We start from the raw sequence: 21,799 nt of genomic DNA, 5'->3' as shown, positions 1-21,799 counted from the left end.
CAGCTTAACCCATTGAGCCACCCAGGCGCCCATATATTGCTTATATTTTTAAAAAATCACCAACATTTAGAGCAGTAGGTACTTTTCAGTGCTTGTCCGACACGATATGTCTTGAGAAATTGAAACTTCTGTCCTCTCTTTCTTCTTAAGACTCATTTCCAGGGCCTGTGGCTCCCCTATCTCCTAGTTCCATCACTGACCAATCCTTCTCAATCTGTTTTGTAATCTCTTCTATTAGCCCTTCAAACACTGGCACTTCTTAGTTTTCAGTTCTTGGTTTAACATTTATTCTCTCACACAAGTATTCATTAGGCAAAAATATTCATTCATATTGTCTTAAACACCATCTCTATGCTGTTAAAGGCCAACTCTATTTCTCTAATCCTGTTTCCTTCTCTGACCTTAGATGTCACACAGGCTGAACTGCGTTTTTTTTCCCCTTTCAAATCTGTCCTCCTTTATTCTTATATATCTCAGTAAATGGCAACTTCATCCTTCCAATTGATCAGATTAAAAACCTGGAAGTTACCCATGACTCCTCTCTTCTATATTCCACATGTGATTTGTCAGCAAATCCTGTTGGCTCTGACTTCAAAATACATTTAGAATTTGACCACTTCTAATTTGACCATCTCCACTATTACTATCCTCATCTAAAATACAACCATTTTCTGATTGCACTGTTAAAACAGCTTCCTAATTAGTTTCTTTCCTTCTACCCTTATTTCTACACAGTATCCAGAATAGTCCTGTTAAACATAAATCAGATTGTGTTACTTCTCTTAAAAACCTACCTTTTATCTTACTCAGATACAGTAAAATCAAAATCCTTCCAAGGACCTATAGAATTTACTCAGCTTTCTCTATTTTCTTTCTGAATCCATCTTCTTCTATTTCTTTTTTGTTTGTTTGCTTAATCTTTTGTAGCTAAAAACGATTTTTGCACTTTGAACATGATAGGCACATTTCTTCTTCAGGGATATTGTGCTTACCATTATCTCAGCCTAGAATGCTTTTCCCTCAGATTATCTGAAAAAAAAAAATCACTCCTTTATTTCCTATGAATCTCTGCTCAAAATTTGTCCTTTTAGTGAGTCCTTATTGTATTTTAAAATTGCAAAATCACTTTCCAACCCTTCCTATTCCTCTTCTCTGCTTTATTTTTCTTCTTAATGTTTATTACCATCTAATATACTATGTATTTTACTTATTTTGCATATTGTTTTTCTACTTCCTTTAGAATGTAAATTCTAAAGATGAATGTAAAGGGCTGTACCTCTAGGGCCTAAAATAGTACCTGGCAAATAGTGGGTACTCAATACATATTGGTTGAATGAATATCACTCAAGTAATTAATCAATAAATGAAATTTGGGCTTTAGACCAAGAGTCAAGAAATTACAGCCCATAGGCCTGCTCCCTATTTTATAAACAGAGTTCTATTGGAATATTCATTTGTTTATATGTTGTCTATGGCTGCTTTTCCAATATAAAGGTGGAGTTGAATAGTTGTAAAAGATTTCTGTGACCTGCACAGCCTAAAATACTTACCATAAATATTTTCTTTGAGTAAACTTTGCTATTCCTTACTTTATTCCAGCTACTTCCTAAATACTGCTTTCTCAATATCCTTCAGGAATCTGACTTTCAACTGGCAGCAAATCAAGTTTTTTTTTTTCCATCTTCCCCCAAACTTTCCCATTCTCTATTTCTTATATTTATGAAAGACAGCCCCATCCATCTAGTCAGCCAAGTCAGAAATCCAGAGTTCAGACATCTTCCACTCCCGCATTTTCCACTTCTAATCACTAAGTCCTATGCTTTTCCATACATGTTCCTCTTCCCACCACCCTGACTCAGACTACAGTTATTTATTGATCTGACAATGGCACTACCCTCTCTCCTGTAATCTATCCTTCACACTACAGACAAGATAACATCTCCTGAATGTAAGTCTATCCATCATACTATTCTACTTTTAAGCAATGCTTTCCCAAGCCTGTAGGAACAATGACAAACATTCCAAACTCTTCAATGAGACAAGACAAGGTCCTTTTAGGACCTGGCCCTGTTTGACTCCATTCACATCTCTGGCCACTGCTATTTTTATTTCATGTTCCAACAATACCAAATTTCTTGAAGTTTAAGGTGTTTGGCCTTTGTTCATGCTGGGTCATCTCCTTGAAATTTCCTTTCCCTATTTTCCTTTATTTCCACATTTAGTACTTACATAGGTTGTACTTCTCTGAAAGTACCCATCCTTGATAATCCCAAATTGTCCTCTATGCCCAATAATATCACCATTCAAAAATGATTCATCAGGCAGCATTTCATAGTGATTAAGTACATCAACTCTAAGCCGGGCTACTTGGATTTAAACCCTGTCTCTCTTACTAGCTAAGTAGCCTTGGACATGTGACTTTCACATAGTATAGGTTTATTATCATCTTCACATTTCAGCTAAAAAAAATGACTATCAGAGAAGTTGTTTGATGTTATACAGATAATATAGAAGAGAATGCCAGTTGTAATCCAATATATATTATCTTATTTTCTTTTAGAAAAAGAACTAAAGACTAATCTGGGCACTAGATGGCCCCAAATGAAAACTATACTTCCTTAACTCATCCACCAGATGTGACCACTGGATTATTTTGGAATGGTATTTACATACCATTTATTTACATAAAAGTGATATACGTGGTTTCCAGGTCCTGGCCTTAAAGGAAAGTGTTATATCCTTCATTTGACTTTCTTTCATCCTTCTCAACTGATATAATATAGAAGGTATTTATATGGTCATGCAGGTGAAGCAGTACCTTAGAGATGGCAGAACAACAAGAAAGAAGGAAACTGGGTTCTTGCCCCTGTCAAGTCACCATACCAGCACTGGAATACCTTACTGGACTATTTCCTAATCAAGTAATAAATGTTTCTTTTGTTGGAGCCACTGTGTTTGTATGTAGAGTCTTAGAAACCTAACCTGTATCCCACCAAATATAGGTTAGTGGTAATATAGGTGGTAAGTGGCAGAGCTTGGGTTTAGACTGTGTCATTAGACTCCTCCCCCTGCAGAAAAGTTTTTATTGAATTATACCTTCCTAGGATGTTACTGGCTGCTAGAAAGCTTATAGCCAGATGAAGGGCCATCTGTAACAAGTGCACAGGACTTGTTAATGATTATTTCTTGTCTAGCCTCATTCCTGGATTCATTTTCTGTCTCTATACTTAATTTTTCTTTTTCATTTGACCTAATTATAATGTATAGTACCTTGAGTTTTATATACCATATAAAATATACCACGGTATTTTTGTTTTTGAAATGAGATGAGGTTTAAAAAGAATAGGTATTTCTTTATGGTTTCATTATACATGCAACACTTTTATATCTATCATCTTCATTTGTATATATGGCTATCTGTAACTCTGTAAAGGCAGGAACAATGATTTTTTTTCTTCTTCTATACCAAGTACATCTGATAATGGTGTCTGATAATAAAATAGTTACAGAATTGAGCCTGGTGTCTGATAATAAAATAGTTACAGAATTGAGCAATATTTGCTAAATGAATTTCACAGTGTCAGAAATGCTATTAAATGCCATTGTGTCATAATGGAATTTCCTTCCATTACCAGCTTGAGCAAGGGAGGGAGACACAACTCTAAAAGTTGGTTAGGAGAAAGTGTCACATGCTTGGAGAAGTGATAGTGAGAACAGGGAATACATACCTTGATGAAGTGCTCGATTAGAATTTCCACCACAATGTTCTGGAATTTGATGTTCATCATGGCAGCAACAGTGTCCTCCTGAGCTCTCATCAGAGTGGGCCCAAAGATAACACCCATGTTGGAGGGGGTCATAAGATTCTCTTTGCTGTGCTCACATACACTGCCAAAAGAGAAAAAAAAAATGATTAACAAAATTCTCTCCAAGAACTCCTTGTAACCAAGACTATGTTAGATGATATAGGGGGAAAGAGAAACTAAAAAGTAGGAGAAAAGGCAAGTCCAAAATATATACGAGAAGAAAATACCACAAAGAAAACAAGTAGCAAAGAATAAAAGATAGTATATTATTAGGTACCTAAGTGAGACATAGCTAACTTAGTAGCATTGTAGGAGTTAAGAGAAGGAGAGTAGGCAGCTATAGTTAGAAAGTTATTTAGAAAGACAGGAAAGAAGCAAGACAACATTCTAGGCAACAAATATAGCATGTATAAAGGATACATAAAAAAACCAAAACCAAAAAAGTACCTACCAGCTTCACCAGTCTGACTTCAGTCGGGAATCTAGCACCTCCCCCACCCCTAGTTTGAAAGTAAAAAAACTCAAAGAGCTAGAAGGGATCTTTAAAATTAGCCCTTTATCATCACTGTCCTCAATTTACAGATGAAATCTCTCTCTCTCACACACACACACACACACACACCCCAAAACAAAAACAAAACGAACAAACAAAAAACCCAGAGGTCCAAAGAAGAAAGGGGATTTCCTTGAAATCAGTCAGTCAGTCTCATCAGAGTAAAGCCTGCAATCACCAATATTCTGATTCCTAATCACTCTCCTTTCTAAAATTCTCTGTAGGGGCTTTGTAGCTCTTATAGGATAGGGCCGACTCTTCAAAGTTGCAATTTATAGCCTATTTTCTAATCCTAGTGTACAGGTTGGACTCCGAATCTGACCTAGGTTTGAATCCTAACAGTACAACTCAATTTTGCAACAGTATTAGTGACCTAACTTCTCTGGACTTCAGTTTTTCTGCATGCAAAAATAGTATCCACCTCAGAGGGCTGTTACATAGAGTAAATTGCTTTAGAATGGTATCCTGGAAATATTGCATTAGAAATCTCTGCTATTATTATTACCTCTCTAGGATTCTCCATCTGAGGACTGCTGACCTCTGACACTCTCGATACACTATACCGCTTAGATTGGGTTTTCTGGCTATACCATGTTGTTTCATGCCACTCCTTCTGCTTAGAATGTCCTCTTCCTTCTGAATCTAAATAATGTCTATTTATCCTTTAGGTGACATCTCCTTCAGGGCTATCACAGCCTATTGTCCTCTTCTTGACTGACACCATTGGCAAGCAAATACATTGCAATTTTCTGTTTCTTACCTGCCTCCCTTACCAGGTGGTAAACTTTCAAGTGCAAGTGCATGTGACCCATACAAAGCAGGTATCAGTTAATTATTTTTAATGGAACTGAGTGCCTCCACTGCTCTTTCAAATATTACTAGAGGTAGCAAATAAAGTATAGGAAGCTGTTTGGGGGCAGAGAGGTGAGGCAGTGAGACAACCCATCTCAAACACTAATTTTCAAACTCCCCACCACCAGGTAAATGCCCCTGAGAGACTGACCCCATCGATAGGCATGCTCTTTTTACTAAGTGGGTCATTGCCTGAGACAGAATCCTTAGACAAACCCTGATGAAATCTGTTAAGCCACTGACAAAGGCTGGGTTCCATTCACGTGATAATGAACAGCAACTATTCACAGGCATTTTTACTTTGGGGCTGGTGATGGGTCCCTTTAACAATTTAAATATTTTGATAATTACCCTTATTATTTAACAACAATATTTTTGAGATGTTAAAATGGAAAAGCTACTCCATACCACCACCAAGTGGCTAAACCACGAGTAGCAAGGCAAGGACACTTATGTAACAGCCTCCAACATGTGTGAATGCTTATCTCCTTTTGTGAACTCTGAAAGGAATGGACTTCTGGTAAACGTGACAGAGCTCACTTAATATTCCCAACTCCAAAAAGGCAGAGTGTTTTATCTCTGAACGCTACACTCACAGAAGGTAAAGCACTTAATCAAGGTCACACAGTTTGTGACTTCATGGCAATACAAGGATTCAAATTCATATTTGTTGGGTCACAAGTCTTACCGTCATCCTATTGCATCTCAGTGCTTGCTTATCTAATTCCTGTTAAGGAAACAACACGCTTACAGGGTTCCCTTTAAGCTAATGCCACATTCTATTTTTCTAAGTGAGGTTCCTGGTATCCTATTCAGGACATTATTTTTCTTCTTGTCCTTCTTACAAGATTTGGAAGGTAAGCTATTTTGGAGGGAGATTTTTTTGCATTTGACATCTCTCTTTTTATTATACATTATCATTAATAGGTATAATTCACACTCAAAAGTGTGAGATAATGAGAGAAATAAAATAAAAATAAGAGCATTGTTAGTAGTGAATTAGGTAGGAGTTTGTGATATGATTTGGCAGCAAACAGATCTTAAATTCTCTAGTCCACATGGACTAGCGAAAATGGATACAACTTCTGGAACATCAAAATTTAAAACAAAAAAAATGGCTATCAGAGAAGGTTGTAAAAAGCATCCAGTTTAGAAAAATAATTTTGATTAGAGGGCTTAGATCATAGGTCATAAACTAAAATGTGTATAAAATAGAACTACCTTATGATCCAGGAATCCCACTTCTGGATATATACCTTGATGAGAGAAAAGCTCTCTCAAGGACTGATATACAAGGGAAGCCATTTTAGATTTCTTCTTTAGTTTTAGCATGACTGTACACAAACATTGTTTAAATCAAAAGCCTGATTTATGGCTCAACATGTATTCATTGTACACCTACTTTGGGAATGCACAGCCTAAAGGAAAACCATCATGTCCTTGAGATGTCAGTCAATGTTCCTACTCCCTATGATGTGGAGAACAAAGGCAAAAGAAATGTAGATAAAATTAAATTTCCTTACAACTTGCAGCCCACTGAGAAATAACCTGAGATATGCAGGGTGTGACATTCCACAAGGAACTCATTGTTACTTTAGTATTAATGTTTTGCTAGAGATTAAAAGGGACTTTAGCTTGACAATAGCCAGACCTCCAGGATCCTTTAAATTCTCTTTAACATGTGGAAATCCCTTTATTGACCTCCCTTATCTCTGTCCCCCAACTTGAATGTATATAGTCAATTGCTCCCCACACAGTCACAGTACACCAATTTTACCCATGGGTCCTATTCCATGCTTTAATAAAAACCTTCTGCACTGAAAATGTGTCAAGAATTCTTTCTTGACATTTTTCTCTCAGAAATTCAACATCACCTGCATTCCTGTATGAAAAAACTTGTGATCCCTGTCTATGTGCTAATCTATAATATTTTGAGCCTTTATAAGACGTAAAAAAAGGATATAGACCCACAAAAAATGTTCATTTTCTGGAGCACTTCCTTCCTTGTAAAGACCATGTTTCCTGGTCAGCTGTCCTAACTTGGGCTCAAATGAAACTCTCTTTCTACTTTTATTAGGGATTCTGAAAGGTTTGTTCATTTTGCATAGACAATCCAAAGGAAATGAAAGAACTATATCAAAAAGATACGTGTAGTCCCATTGCAGTCTTATTCACTTTAGCCAATATATGGAAGGAAATTAAGTGTTCAACAATGGACAAATAGATAAATATATACATATAATAGAATGTTAATCAGTTTTAAAAAAGTAGGAAATTCTGCCATTTGCTACCATCTGGATGAACCTAGAAACATGTTAAATGAAATAAACTGGACATAAAAAAACAAATACTAAACAATTTTGCTTATATGTAGAATCCAAGATAGTCAGACTTAGAAGTAGAGAGTAGAATGGTGGTTGGCAGGAGCTGGAGGGAGGGGAAAATGGGAAGATGTTAGTCAAGAAGTACAAAGTTCCAGTTTTAATAAGATGATTAAGTTCTGGAGATCGAATATATAACAGCACATATAGAATTAATAATACTGTATTATACTTAAAATTTGCTAAGTGGGTAAATGTTATGTGTAATCCCCACAAAAAGAAGAAAATTAAATTAATTATGAAATTAGATATATTAATAGCTTTCTTGTGGCAATTATTTCACAATGTATACATACACCAAACATTAAGTTGTATATCTTAAATATATATAATTTTTACTTGTCAATTGTACCTCAATAAAGACAGAAAACATAAAAACTGAAGCAGTTCATTAAAGCTGATTCCATCACTTACGTGATTTTTGGCTTATTTTTTTTATCCCACTTATGTATTCTCTCATCTGTAAAATGAGACAGTTACTAAGTCATCGGAAGATGCTTCCAGCTCGGCCATCTAATGAATCTAAGAAAGTCCTTCTCTTGAAAGTAATGGGAGGGAGTCATACATTATGTGTATATTGTTGGAAGAACAACAAGTGTGCTTGTCTTTCCCACAATAAACACCACCAACAACAGCACTATAAAAATACCAAAACAAACCCAAAAGCAAATATCTCAAAACAACAAACAAACAAACAAAAAAACCATAAAATCAAATAGCTAAAAAAAAAAAAAACTTGTATCAGGAAAGAGAAAAAGAAAAAAGAACTGGAATAAGCACAAGCCTCTCGATCCAACTTTAAAAAACAAATGATCTCTTTTCATTAAAAAATAAACTAAAGGAAAAAAAGATGTAGAAATCTATAGATTGGGGACACAGTAAAAAGATAGAAGCCCTCTAGTGCCTGGAATGGGTCAGCCAGTTAAGAATCTGACTCTTGGGGTGCCTGGGTGGCTCAGTGGGTTAACGCCTCTGCCTTCAGCTCAGGTCATGATCCCAGGGTCCTGGGGTCTAGCCCCGCATCGGGCTCTCTGCTCAGCAGAGATTCTGTTTCCCTTCCTCTCTCTCTGCCTGCCTCTCTGCCTACTTGTGATCTCTGCTTGTCAAAAAAAAAAAAAAAGAAAAAAGTCCAGGGCGAGGAGTCAAGGTGGCGGAGAAGTAGCAGGCTGCGACTACTTCAGCTAGCAGTAGATCAGCTAGATAGCTTGTCTAAAGATTGCAAATACCTGCAAATCCATCGGCAGATCGAAGAGAAGAAGAACAGCAATTCTGGAAACAGAAAAATAACCACTTTCTGAAAGGTAGGACTGGCGGAGACGTGAATCCAAAGAGATGGGAAGATAGACCCTGGGGGGGGGGAGGGGCCGGCTCCTGGCAAGCGGCGGAGCAACGGAGCACAAAATCAGAACTTTTAAAAGTCTATTCCACTGAGGGACATAGCTCCAGAAGCCAAATCGGGGCGAAGCCCACACGGGGTCAGCGTGGCCTCAGGTCCCGCAGGGTCACAGAAGGATATGGTGTGTCTGAGTGTGGCTGAGCTTGCGGGTATTGGAACAGGAAAGCAGGCTACAGAGACAGAGCCGAGAGTAAGCTCAAACCTCGGGGTTGCCTTGAACCAGCCACAGGCTCGATGAGCTTGGAGCGCAGCCAGAGGTCAGGCAGACGGGAGTAACTGGGCGCTGTTCTCTGAGGGCGCAATGAGGAGTGGGGCCTCGGGCTCTCGGCTCCTCCGGGCTGGAGACCAGGAGGCCGCCATTTGTATTCCTGTCCTCTGGAACTTTACAGAAAGCACTCAGGGAACAAAAGCTCCTGAAAGCAAACCCCAGCGGATTACTTAGCCCGGCCCCTGGTAAGGGCGGTAAAATTCCGCCTGGGGCAAAGACACTTGAGAATCACTACAAAAGGCCCTTCCTCCAGAAGATCTACAAGAAATCCAGCTAAGAACAAGTTCACCTACCAAGGAGTGCGGTTTCGTTTTTTTTTTTTTTTTTAAGATTTTATTTATTTATTTGACAGAGAGAGATCACAAGTAGGCAGAGAGCAGAGAGGCAGGCAGAGAGAGAGGAGGAAGCAGGCTCCCTGCCGAGCAGAGAGCCCGATGTGGGACTCGATCCCAGGACCTGAGATCATGACCTGAGCCGAAGGCAGCGGCTTAACCCACAAAGCCACCCAGGCGCCCGGAGTGCGGTTTCAATACCAAGGAGAGCAGCAGAATTACAGAGGAGGAGAAAGCAAAGCAGGGAACTCATGGCTTTCTCCCTGTGATTTTTTTAGTCTTGCAGTTAATTTACTTTTTTTCTTTTTCATTTTTTTTTCTTGCCTTCAGGTCAATTTTTTTTTAACTTTTACACTTTTATTTTTTAACATATTTTAACTAGTTTATCTAATATATATATTTTTTCTTTTTTATATTTTTCTTTATTCGTTTTCTTTTTTTAAAAATCTTTTTTCTTTTTTTTTTCTTTCTTCTTTTTTGAACCTCTTTTTATCCCCTTTCTCCCCCCGCACGATTTGGGATCTCTTCTTATTTGATTAAAGCATATTTTCCTGGGGTTGTTGCCACCCTTTTAGTATTTTACTTGCTCCTTCATATACACGTACCTGGACAAAATGACAAGACGGAAAAATTCACCAAAAAAAAAAAAAAAAAAAAAGAACAAGAGGCAGTACCGAAGGCTAGGGACCTAATCAATACAGACATTGGTAATATGTCAGACCTAGAGTTCAGAATGACAATTCTCAAGGTTCTAGCCGGGCTCAAAAAAGGCATGGAAGATATTAGAGAAACCCTCTCGAGAGATATAAAAGCCCTTTCTGGAGAAATAAAAGAACTAAAATCTAACCAAGTTGAAATAAAAAAAGCTATAAATGAGGTGCAATCAAAAATGGAGGCTCTCACTGCTAGGATATACGAGGCAGAAGAAAGAATTCGTGATATAGAAGACCAAATGAAGAGAATAAAGAAGCTGAGCAAAAGAGGGACAAACAGCTACTGGACCATGAGGGGAGAATTAGAGAGATAAGTGACACCATAAGACGAAACAACATTAGAATAATTGGGATTCCAGAAGAAGAAGAAAGAGAGAGGGGAGCAGAAGGTATACTGGAGAGAATTATTGGGGAGAATTTCCCCAATATGGCAAAGGGAACGAGCATCAAAATTCAGGAGGTTCAGAGAACGCCCCTCAAAATCAATAAGAATAGGCCCACACCCTGTCACCTGATAGTAAAATTTACAAGGCTATGTGACAAAGAGAAAATCCTGAAAGCAGCCCGGGAAAAGAAGTCTCTAACATACAATGGTAAAAATATTAGATTGGCAGCTGACTTATCCACAGAGACCTTGCAGGCCAGAAAGAGCTGGCATGATATTTTCAGAGCACTAAACGAGAAAAACATGCAGCCAAGAATACTATATCCAGCTAGGGTATCATTGAAAATAGAGGAGAGATTAAAAGCTTCCAGGACAAACAAAAACTGAAAGAATTTGCAAACACCAAACCAGCTCTACAGGAAATATTGAAAGGGGTCCTCTAAGCAAAGAGAGAGCCTACAAGTGGTAGATCAGAAAGGAACAGAGACCATATACAGTAACGGTCACCTTACAGGCAATACAATAGCACTAAATTCATATCTCTCAATAGTTACCGTGAATGTTAATGGGATAAATGCCCCTGTCAAAAGACACAGGGTATCAGAATGGATAAAAAAACAAAACCCATCTATATGTTGCCTCCAAGAAACTCATTTTAAGCCCGAAGACACCTCCAGATTTAAAGTGAGGGGGTGGAAAAGAATTTACCATGCTAATGGACATCAGAAGAAAGCAGGAGTGGCAATCCTTATATCAGATCCATTTTTTTAAACCAAAGACTATAATAAGAGATGAGGAAGGACACTTTATCATACTCAAAGGGTCTGTCCAACAAGAAGATCTAACAATTTTAAATATCTATGCCTCCAACGTGGGAGCAGCCAACTATATAAACCAATTAATAACAAAAGCAAAGAAACACATCAACAATAATACAATAATAGTAGGGGACTTTAACACTCCCCTCACAGAAATGGACAGAACATCCAAGCAAAACATCAGCAAGGAAATAAAGGCCTTAAATGACACACTGGAACAGATGGACATCACAGATATATTCAGAACATTCCATCCCAAAGCAACAGAATACACATTCTTCTCTAGTGCACATGGAACATTCTCCAGAATAGATCACATCCTCGGTCCTAAATCAGGACTCAACCGGTATCAAAAGATTGGGATCATTCCCTGCACATTTTCAGACCACAATGCTCTAAAGCTAGAACTCAACCACAAAAGGAAGTTTGGAAAGAACCCAAATACATGGAGACTAAACAGCATCCTTCTAAAGAATGAATGGGTCAACCGGGAAATTAAAGAAGAATTGAAAAAAATCATGGAAACAAATGATAATGAAAATACAACGGCTCAAAAACTGTGGGACACAAAAAAGGCAGTCCTGAGAGGAAAATATATAGTGGTACAAGCCTTTCTCAAGAAACAAGAAAGGTCTCAGGTGCACAACCTAAACCTACACCTAAAGGAGCTGGAGAAAGAAGAGGAAAGAAACCCTAAGCCCAGCAGGAAAAGAGAAATCATAAAGATCAGAGCAGAAATCAATGGAATAGAAACCAAAAAAACAATAGAACAAATCAACGAAACTAGGAGCTGGTTCTTTGAAAGAATTAATAAAATTGATAAACCCCTGGCACGACTTATCAAAAAGAAAAGAGAAAGGATCCAAATAAATAAAATCATGAATGAAAGAGGAGAGATCACAACTAACACCAAAGAAATACAAACTATTATAAGAACATACTATGAGCAACTCTACGCCAACAAATTTGATAATCTGGAAGAAACGGATGCATTCCTAGAAACATATAAACTACCACAACTGAACCAGGAAGAAATACAAAGCCTGAACAGACCCATAACCAGTAAGGAGATTGAAACAGTCATTAAAAATCTGCAAACAAACAAAAGCCCAGTGTCAGATGGCTTCCCGGGGGAATTCTACCAAACATTTAAAAAAGAACCAATTCCTATTCTCCTGAAACTGTTATAAAAAATATAAATGGAAGGAAAAGTTCCAAACTCATTTTATGAGGCCAGCATCACCTTGATCCCAAAACCAGACAAGGATCCCATCAAAAAAGAGAGCTATAGACCAATATCCTTGATGAAAACAGATGCGAAAATTCTCACCAAAATACTAGCCAATATAATTCAAAAGTACATTAAAAGGATTATTCACCCCGACCAAGTGGGATTTATTCCAGGGCTGCAAGGTTGGTTCAACATCCGCAAATCAGTCAATGTGATACAACACATCAATAAAAGAAAGAACAAGAACCATATGATACTCTCAATAGATGCTGAAAAAGCATTTGACAGAGTATAGCATCCCTTCCTGATCAAAACTCTACAAAGTGTAGGGATAGAGGGCAAATACCTCAATATCATCAAAGCCATCTATGAAAAACCCACCGCAAATATCATTCTCAATGGAGAAAAACTGAAAGCTTTTCCGCTAAGGTCAGGAACACGGCAGGGATGTCCATTATCACCACTGCTATTCAACATAGTAATAGAAGTCCTAGCCTCAGCAATCAGACAACAAAAGGAAATTAAACGCATCCAAATCGGCAAAGAAGAAGTCAAATAATCACTCTTTGTAGATGATATGATACTATATGTGGAAAACCCAAAATACTCCACTCTGAAACTGCTAGAACTCGTCCAGGAATTCAGTAAAGTGTCAGGATATAAAATCTATGCACAGAAATCAGTGGCATTTCTCTACACCACCAACAAGACAGAAGAAAGAGAAATTAGGGAGTCCATCCCATTTACAGTTGCACCCAAAACCATAAGATACCTAGGAATAAACCTAACCAAAGAGGCACAGAATCTATACTCAGAAAACTATAAAGTACTCATGAAAGAAATGGAGGAAGACACAAAGAAATGGAAAAATGTTCCATGCTCCTGGATTGGAAGAATAAATATTCTGAAAATGTCAATGCTACCTAAAGCAATCTACACATTTAATGCAATTCCTATCAAAGTACCATCCATCTTTTTCAAAGAAATGGAACAAATAAATCTAAAATTTATATGGAACCAGAAAAGACCTTGAATAGCCAAAGGGATATTGACAAAGAAAGCCAAAATTGGTGGCATCACAATTCCGGACTTCAAGCTGTATTACAAAGCTGTCATCATCAAGGCAGCATGGTATTGGCACAAAAACAGACACATAGGTCAATGGAACAGAATAGAGAGCCCAGAAATAGACCCTCAACTCTATGGTCAACTAATCTTCGACAAAGCAGGAAAGAATGTCCAATGGAAAAAAGACAGCCTCTTCAATAAATGGTGCTGGGAAAATTGGACAGCCACATGCAGAAAAATGAAATTGGACCATTTCCTTACACCACACACGAAAATAGACTCAAAATGGATGAAGGACCTCAATGTGCGAAAGGAATCCATCAAAATCCTTGAGGAGAACACAGGCAGCAACCTCTTTGACCTCAGACACAGCAACATCTTCCTAGGAACATCGCCAGAGGCAAGGGAAGCAAGGCCCAAAATGAACTATTGGGATTTCATCAAGATCAAAATCTTTTGCACAGCAAAGGAAACAGTTAACAAAATCAAAAGACAACTGACAGAATGGGAGAAGATATTTGCAAACGACATATCAGATAAAGGACTAGTGTCCAGAATCTATAAAGAACTTAGCAAACTTAACATCCAAAGAACAAAGAATCCAATTAAGAAATGGGCAGAGGACATGAACAGACATTTCTGCAAGAAGACATCCAGATGGCCAACAGACACATGAAAATGTGCTCCATATCACTGGGCATCAGGGAAATACAGATCAAAACCACAATGAGATATCACCTCACACCAGTCAGAATGGCTAAAATCAACAAGTCAGGAAATGACAGATGCTGGTGAGGATGCGGAGAAAGGGGAACCCTCCTACACTGTTGGTGGGAATGCAAGCTGGTGCAGCCACTCTGGAAAACAGCATGGAGGTTCCTCAAAATGTTGAAAATACAACTGCCCTATGACCCAGCAATTGCACTACTGGGTATTTACCCTAAAGATACAAACGGAGTGATCCAAAGGGGAACATGCACCCGAATGTTTATAGCAGCAATGTCCACAATAGCCAACTATGGAAGGAACCTAGATGTCCATCAACAGATGAATGGATCAAGAAGATGTGGTATATATACACAATGGAATACTATGCAGCCATCAAAAGAAATGAAATCTTGCCATTTGCGACAACATGGATGGAAGTAGAGCGTATCATGCTTAGTGAAATAAGTCAAGCAGAGAAAGACAACTATCAAATGATCTCCCTGATATGAGGAAGTGGGGATGCAACATGGGGGCTTACGTGGGTAGAAGAAGAATCAATGAAACAAGATGGGATTGGGAGGGAGACAAACCATAAGTGACTCTTAATCTTACAAAACAAACTGAGGGTTGCTGGGGGGAGGGGGGTTGGGAGAAGGGGGTGGGATTATGGACACTGGGGAGGGTAAGTGCTTTGGTGAGTGATGTGAGGTGTGTAAACCTCGTGATTCACAGACCTGTACCCCTGGGAATAAAAATATATGTTTATAAAAATTAAAAATTTTTAAAAAAGTCCATAAAAAAAAAGAATCTGATGTGACTCTTGGCTTCAGCTCAGGTTCATGATCTCATGGATCCTTTGATAAAGCCCTGTAACAGGCCCCATGATCAGTGGGTTGTCTATTTGAAGATTCTCTCCCTCACTCATGTGCATGCATGCTCTTTCTCTCTCAAATAAATAAATAAATCTCTTTATAAATCCCATAGAGGCCCTATCCTATATAAAGACCTGGCTTCTGTGTTTATTAGCCCTCTAAGTGTTTATGATACACACCAAAGTTTGAAAACTACTGCTATAGATCAGGGTTCAATGAACTATGGCTCTTGGGCCAAATGTAACTTGCCATCTGTTTTAGTAAATAAAATTTTATTGGAGCATAGCTCTGCCCATTTCTTCACATATTATCAATGGCTGTTTTTGTACTACAAATGTAGAAATAAATAGTTGGGACAGAGTCTATATAGCTCACAAAGCCTAAAATATGCATAACGTAATCATTCATGGAAAACATTTGCTGACCTCTGCTAAAGATTAAAAGAGGTTTAAGAAACATTTTAACAGATGTTATGTGTGGATATTATTTGCATCCTGATTCAAGGAAAAAAACACATGACATGTTTGACACTTAGAAATTTAAACACAGAATATTTAATAATAAGTAATTATTACTAACTAATGTTTAGACATCATAATTGTGTTTATGTATACAAATAATTTTCTTTTTTTCAATATACATATTAAAATATTTATGGATAAAATAATACGATGTCTTGGATTTACTTCAAAATAATATGGGGGAGGGCAAATGGAAATATTGATGAAACAAGATTGGCCACATGTTGATAACTATTGAGGTTGGGTGATAGGCACATGAGAGGTCCATACATTGTTCCTTCTATTTCTGCATATACTTGAAATCTTGCATAATAACAAGTTTTTTAAGGGATAAGATACTAAGAGAGGGAGAGTGAGTCAGTGTCTGTCACAAAGTGAGAAGTCCCCATTCTTGAGGATAGTGCCCTTAGGGCAGACAAGTTTGGTTTCCTCCACTGGTGTTATATTAACTTCAATTTACTTTTTTATTTTATTTTATTATCTATAATTTACTTTTTTTCTTTTTTATTATTATGTTCATTAGTTTTTGATGTAGTGTTCAATAATTCATTAGTTGTGTATAACACTCAGTGCTCATCACATCATGTGCCCTCCTTAATACCCATCACCCAGTTACCCCATCCGTCCACTGTCCCTGTCCCTTCTGTAACCCTCAGTTTGGTTCCTGGAGTCCAGCGTCTTTCATGGTTTGTCTCCCTCTCTGATTTCCCCCCCTTCAGTTTTCCCTCTCTTTCCCTGTGTTACTCTGTGCTATTCCTTATGTTCCACATATGAGTGAAACCATATGATAATTGTCCTTCTCTGCTTATTTCTCTTAATATAGTCCCTTCCAGTTTCATCCATGTTAATGAAATGGTGGGTACTCATCCTTTCTGATGGCTGAGTAATATTCCATTGTATATTTGAATAAAGAAAATGTGGTTCATATCTCCAATGGAATATAATTTCCATTTAAAAGCTTCAACACAGTCGGTGTAAATGTCCTGAATTTCATCAATGTCATCATTTGTAACCACACCAACATTTTATGGACCACTAATAAAAAAAAATCACTCTATTGTCAAATTATTTAGTATTTTTAAAACCTTTTAAATAGAAAATAAACCCAACAATGAACAAAATTTTACCAAAATGACTACAATATGAATGGGTAGGACCAAGTTCATGAATATAAAGGTTATGATAATTAAACCAAAACTGCTCTGCTGCCTGACAACAGTAATTTTCAGAAACCATTGATTCTAAGATGCATTCAAAATTCAGGTTACATCTTGAAAAACAAGTTTCCCTTAGAATTGATAAAATTTGGGGGCACCTGGGTGGCTCAGTGGGTTAAGCCTCTGCCTTTAGCTCAGGTCATGATCTCAGGGTCTTGGGATCCAGCCCTGCATTGGGCTTTCTGCTCAATGGGGAGCCTGCTTTCCCCCTCTTCTGCCTGCTTCTCTGCCTACTTGTGATCTCTCTGTTAAATAAATAAATATTAATAAATAAAATCTTTAAAAAAAGAATTGATAAAATTTGATATATGTTTGTTAGCTTTCATGTATATTCTAGGATAGTTATAAATATAGTATTCTAATTATAAATACATACTTACTATACTAGGAGTGATTAATCAGTATTTTAAAAACTCTAATCAGAAGGCAGAGGAGTTATTATAAGCCTCAAATAACTGGACCTTCAATCAACACCAGTAGCTTTGTTAATTAGCATCATTGATGGTAAAGTGACTTCCCATTGTTTAGATGTGTCAAGATATATGTATTGGCGGGGTGCCTGGGTGGCTCAGTGGGTTAAGCTGAGCCACTGCCTTCAGCTCAGGTCATGATCTCAGGGTCCTGGGATCAAGCCCCGCATTGAGTTCTCTGCTCAGTGGGGAGCCTGCTTCCTCCTCTCTCTCTGCCTGCCTCTCTGCCTACTTGTGGCCTCTCTCTGTCAAATAAATAAATAAAATTTTTTAAAAAAAGATATATGGATTGGCTACAAATATTGTATATATACTCTCAACTTCCACAGACAGGTTAGAAGAATAGTGCAATGGTTAATCATAACATCACTAAGGTAGACCAACAAATACGCATCTTCAGATGTGATATAGCATAAGGGACACAGTATTGCTTATGATGTGTTCTGGCCAAAAAAATAGTTAAACTGAATTCATCTGTCTTTAAGTATAATCTCCACTTTATAAGAAATAAAGAAAATGGGGTAACAAGCTCAAAAATATAACACTGAAGAAAGTAGACAAAACTAGTAAGACTCTGTAGGACAACCGGTGGATCTAGTCCTATCAACAAGCCACTCGTTAAAAAAAAAAAAAAAAAAAAAAAAAAGACCTGAGCTAGATTTTTGAAAAATGAAAAGAATATAAAAAATAGTGTGTGTGTGACACTATATTGAGTACTAGTTTGGGCACACCACCTATAAAGGGCATTTTTGGGTAAACTAGGGAAATGTTAACATTGTATGGAAAGGTGGAAATTATAGAACTGAAAAAAAATAAGCTGCAAAACACCATAATCTCCATTTTGGTAAAAAATGTGAATGCATGTGTGTGTGTGTGTGTGTGTGTGTGTGTGTGTAGAAATACACACTAACAGAATGATCTGAAAGAAAATAAGCTAATTATTAATAGTAGTGATTTTGGATACTGGGAATAGAAAACTTTTACTTTTTAAATGTTTCTGTATTTTCTAATCTCTACAGTGCACATTATTGCTTCAAAAGTAACAGAAATATTATTACAAAAATAAGACTCTAGTAAGCTTAGTAACCTACACCTAAATCAGCAGTGAAGAAATGAAACTCTTAATATTCACTGAGGATATGATACTTTATGTAGAAAACCCGAAAGACTCCACCAAAAAATTGCTAGAACTAGTCACAGGATACAAAATAATGAACAGAAATTTCTGAAATTTTATACACCAATAATTAAGCTGCAGAAAGAGAAATCAAAGAACTGATCCCATTTAAAATTATACCAAAAACCATAGGGTACTTAGGATTAAACCTCACCAAAGAAATAAAGGATCCATACTCTGAAAATTATAGAACATTTATGAAAGAAACTGAAGATGGCACAAAGAAATGGAAAAACATCTCATGCTCATGGATTGGAAGAACAAAATACTGTTAAAATGTCTATGCTACCCAAAGCATTTAATGCAATCCCTATCAAATACTACCAGCATTTTTCACAGAGCTAGAAGAATCCTAAAATTTGTATGGAACCATAAAAAGCCTCAAATAGCAAAGCAAGCTTGAAAAAAAGAGCAAAGCTGGAGGCATCACAATTCTGGACTTCAAGTTATATTACAAATATGTAGTGATCAAGACAGTATGGTTTTAGCACAAAAACAAACATATAGATCAGTGGTACATAAGAGAACCGAGAAATGGACCCCCAACAGAAAACCAAGAAATGGACCCCTAAAGTATATTGTCAACTAATCTTCAACAAAGCAGGAAAGAATATCTTAGAGAAAGAAGAGTCTCTTCAAGAAATGGATAGCACAACAGTGGACAGAAAGATGCAATAGAATGAAACTGGACTATTTTCTTTTACCATAGACAAAGGTAAATTCTAAATGGATGAAAGACCTAAATGTGAGACAGGAAACCATGAAAATCCTAGAATAGAACACAGGCAGTAATTTCTTTCATAACATCCATAGCAACTTGTTATTAGGTATGACTCTGGAGGCAAGGGAAACAAAAGAAAAAATGAACACTGGACTTCAAGAAAAAAAGCTTCTGCACAGTGAAGGAAACAACCAACAAAACTAAAAGGCAACCTTCAGAATGGGAAACGATATTAGCAAATGACATATGTGATATATGGTTAGTATCTAAAATATATAAAGAACTCATCAAACTCCACACCCAAAAACCAAATAACCCAGTTAAGAAATGGGTAGAAGACATGAATGGTCATTTTTTCAAGGACATTCGGATGGCCAAAAGACACATGAAATGATGCTCAACATCACTCAGCACGAGGACAATACAAATCTAAACTAGAATGAGATATCACTTCACACATGTCAGAATGGCTAAAATTAACAACACAGGGAAAAGCAGGTGTGGTGAGGATGCAGAGAAAGGATAATCCTGTTACACTGTTGGTGGGAATGCAAACTGGTGCAGTCACTCTGGAATACAGTATGGAGATTCCTCAAAACTTTAACAATAGAACTACCCTACAACCCATCAATTGCATTAGTAGGTATTTACTCAAAGAATAGAAAAATATTGATCCGAAGGGATACATGGACCCCAATGTTCATAACAGCATTATGAATAATAGCCAAATTATAGAAAGAGCCCAAATGTCCGTCAACTGATAATTGGATGAAGATGTGGTCCACAAATACTATGGCATATTACTCAGCCATCAAAAAGAATGAAATTTTGCCATTTGTAATGACATGGATAGAGCCAGACTGTATTATGCTAAAGGAAATAGAGTAAGACAAATACTGTATGATCCCTTTAATATGTGGAATTTAAGAAACAAAACAAATGAACATAGGGGAAAAAAAGAGAAGCAAATTAGGAAACAGACTTTTTTTTTTAAAGATTTTATTTATTTATTTGACAGAAAGAGCTCACAAGCAGACGGAGAGGCAGGCAGAGAGAGAGAGAGAGACAGAGAGGGAAGCAGGCCCCCTGCTGAGCAGAGAGCCCGATGTGGGACTCGATCCCAAGGCCCTGAGATCATGACCTGAGCTGAAGGCAGCAACTTAACCCACTGAGCCACCCAGGCACCCAGGAAACAGACTCATCACTGAAGAGAACAAGCTGAGGGTTACTCTAGGGGAAGTGGGGGAGACCTCTTGTGATGAGCACTGGTCATTGTATGGAAGAGATGAATCATTTCGTTCTAGCACTGAAACTAAGATTACACTATTAACTATCTAGAAGTTAAATAAAAACTTAAAAAGAAAAAAAGAAAGAAAGAGCACACTGTTCTACAAAAATCACAAAATATTTTAATACCCAAGAAAATTTACAGTGTCATATTATCCAATTAGTGGTCCACCTTCAGATTTTCTCAAATGTCATGCGAAAAATTATTTTATACTTGGGTTTTTTCAAACCTAGATCCAGAGTTCATGCACTACATTTGTTTATGTTTCTTTAATCTCTTGATATAGAACAGTACACCTACCTCTGTTTCCCGGACAGTGAAAAGTCCAGGCTAGTTTCTTAATAGAATATCAAGGAGTCTGTATTTTTCCTATACCCTCTACTTTTTGTAAATTGGAATGATTTAATTTGATTCAGGTTAAACCTTTTTGGCAAAATTATTTAAGTTATATTGTGTACTTCTTCCTGTATCCTATCAAGAGGTACATAAGGTCAATTTGTACTATTATTAGTGATGCTAACTTTGCTCAATTAACTAAGATGATGTTTGCAAGATAGCTTGATTATAAAGATACATTTTTCATTTGTAATTAGTAAGTAATCTGTGGGTGATACAAGGGAATTATGTGAGTATGTTGTTCCTGAGCAATCTTTTACCCAATGGTTTTGATGTATGCCTGAAACAGGGTACTGAGATTATAAACTACTGGTTTATCTAATTCTATTATTCCTCCCACATCTATTAGCTGGCATTCTTCTGTAAGGAAGAGCTTTCCTTATTGTACTCATCTCCAATAAATATTTATTCAAAAAGTTATACTCAAATATAGCACTTTTGTTTTTGATGTTTATGTTGACTCCAGACGTAATCAATGTCAGCCTTTTCAAACAGGTTGCTGTGTCCTTGTGACACGACTGTATCAGTACTTAAGCTCTCATTTGTTTACAAAGGTATACTTTATCCTAGACTCACCTTGTATTTTCCTTGCCTTAGACCAGTAGTCCGCCATTTCTCTAGGAAAT

At 37.2% G+C, this 21,799-nt stretch overlaps 1 protein-coding gene across 13 annotated transcripts in view; it reads right to left on the bottom strand.

Annotated features, from left to right (window-relative positions):
- OPHN1 (oligophrenin 1) overlaps positions 1–21,799 on the bottom strand; it is a 559,221-nt gene that overhangs the window by 134,138 nt on the left and 403,284 nt on the right. For all 13 annotated transcript variants that reach the window (XM_082716849.1, XM_082716844.1, XM_082716848.1 and 10 more), the window contains one exon: positions 3,729–3,888. In XM_082716849.1, coding sequence (XP_082572975.1) covers positions 3,729–3,888 — 160 coding nt within the window. The remainder of the gene's footprint in view (positions 1–3,728; positions 3,889–21,799) is intronic.

Source organism: Mustela nivalis, assembly GCF_964662115.1.
Source record: "Mustela nivalis genome assembly, chromosome: X".
Taxonomy (NCBI): Eukaryota; Metazoa; Chordata; class Mammalia; order Carnivora; family Mustelidae; genus Mustela; species Mustela nivalis.
This window is presented reverse-complemented; position numbering and strand designations above follow the sequence as displayed.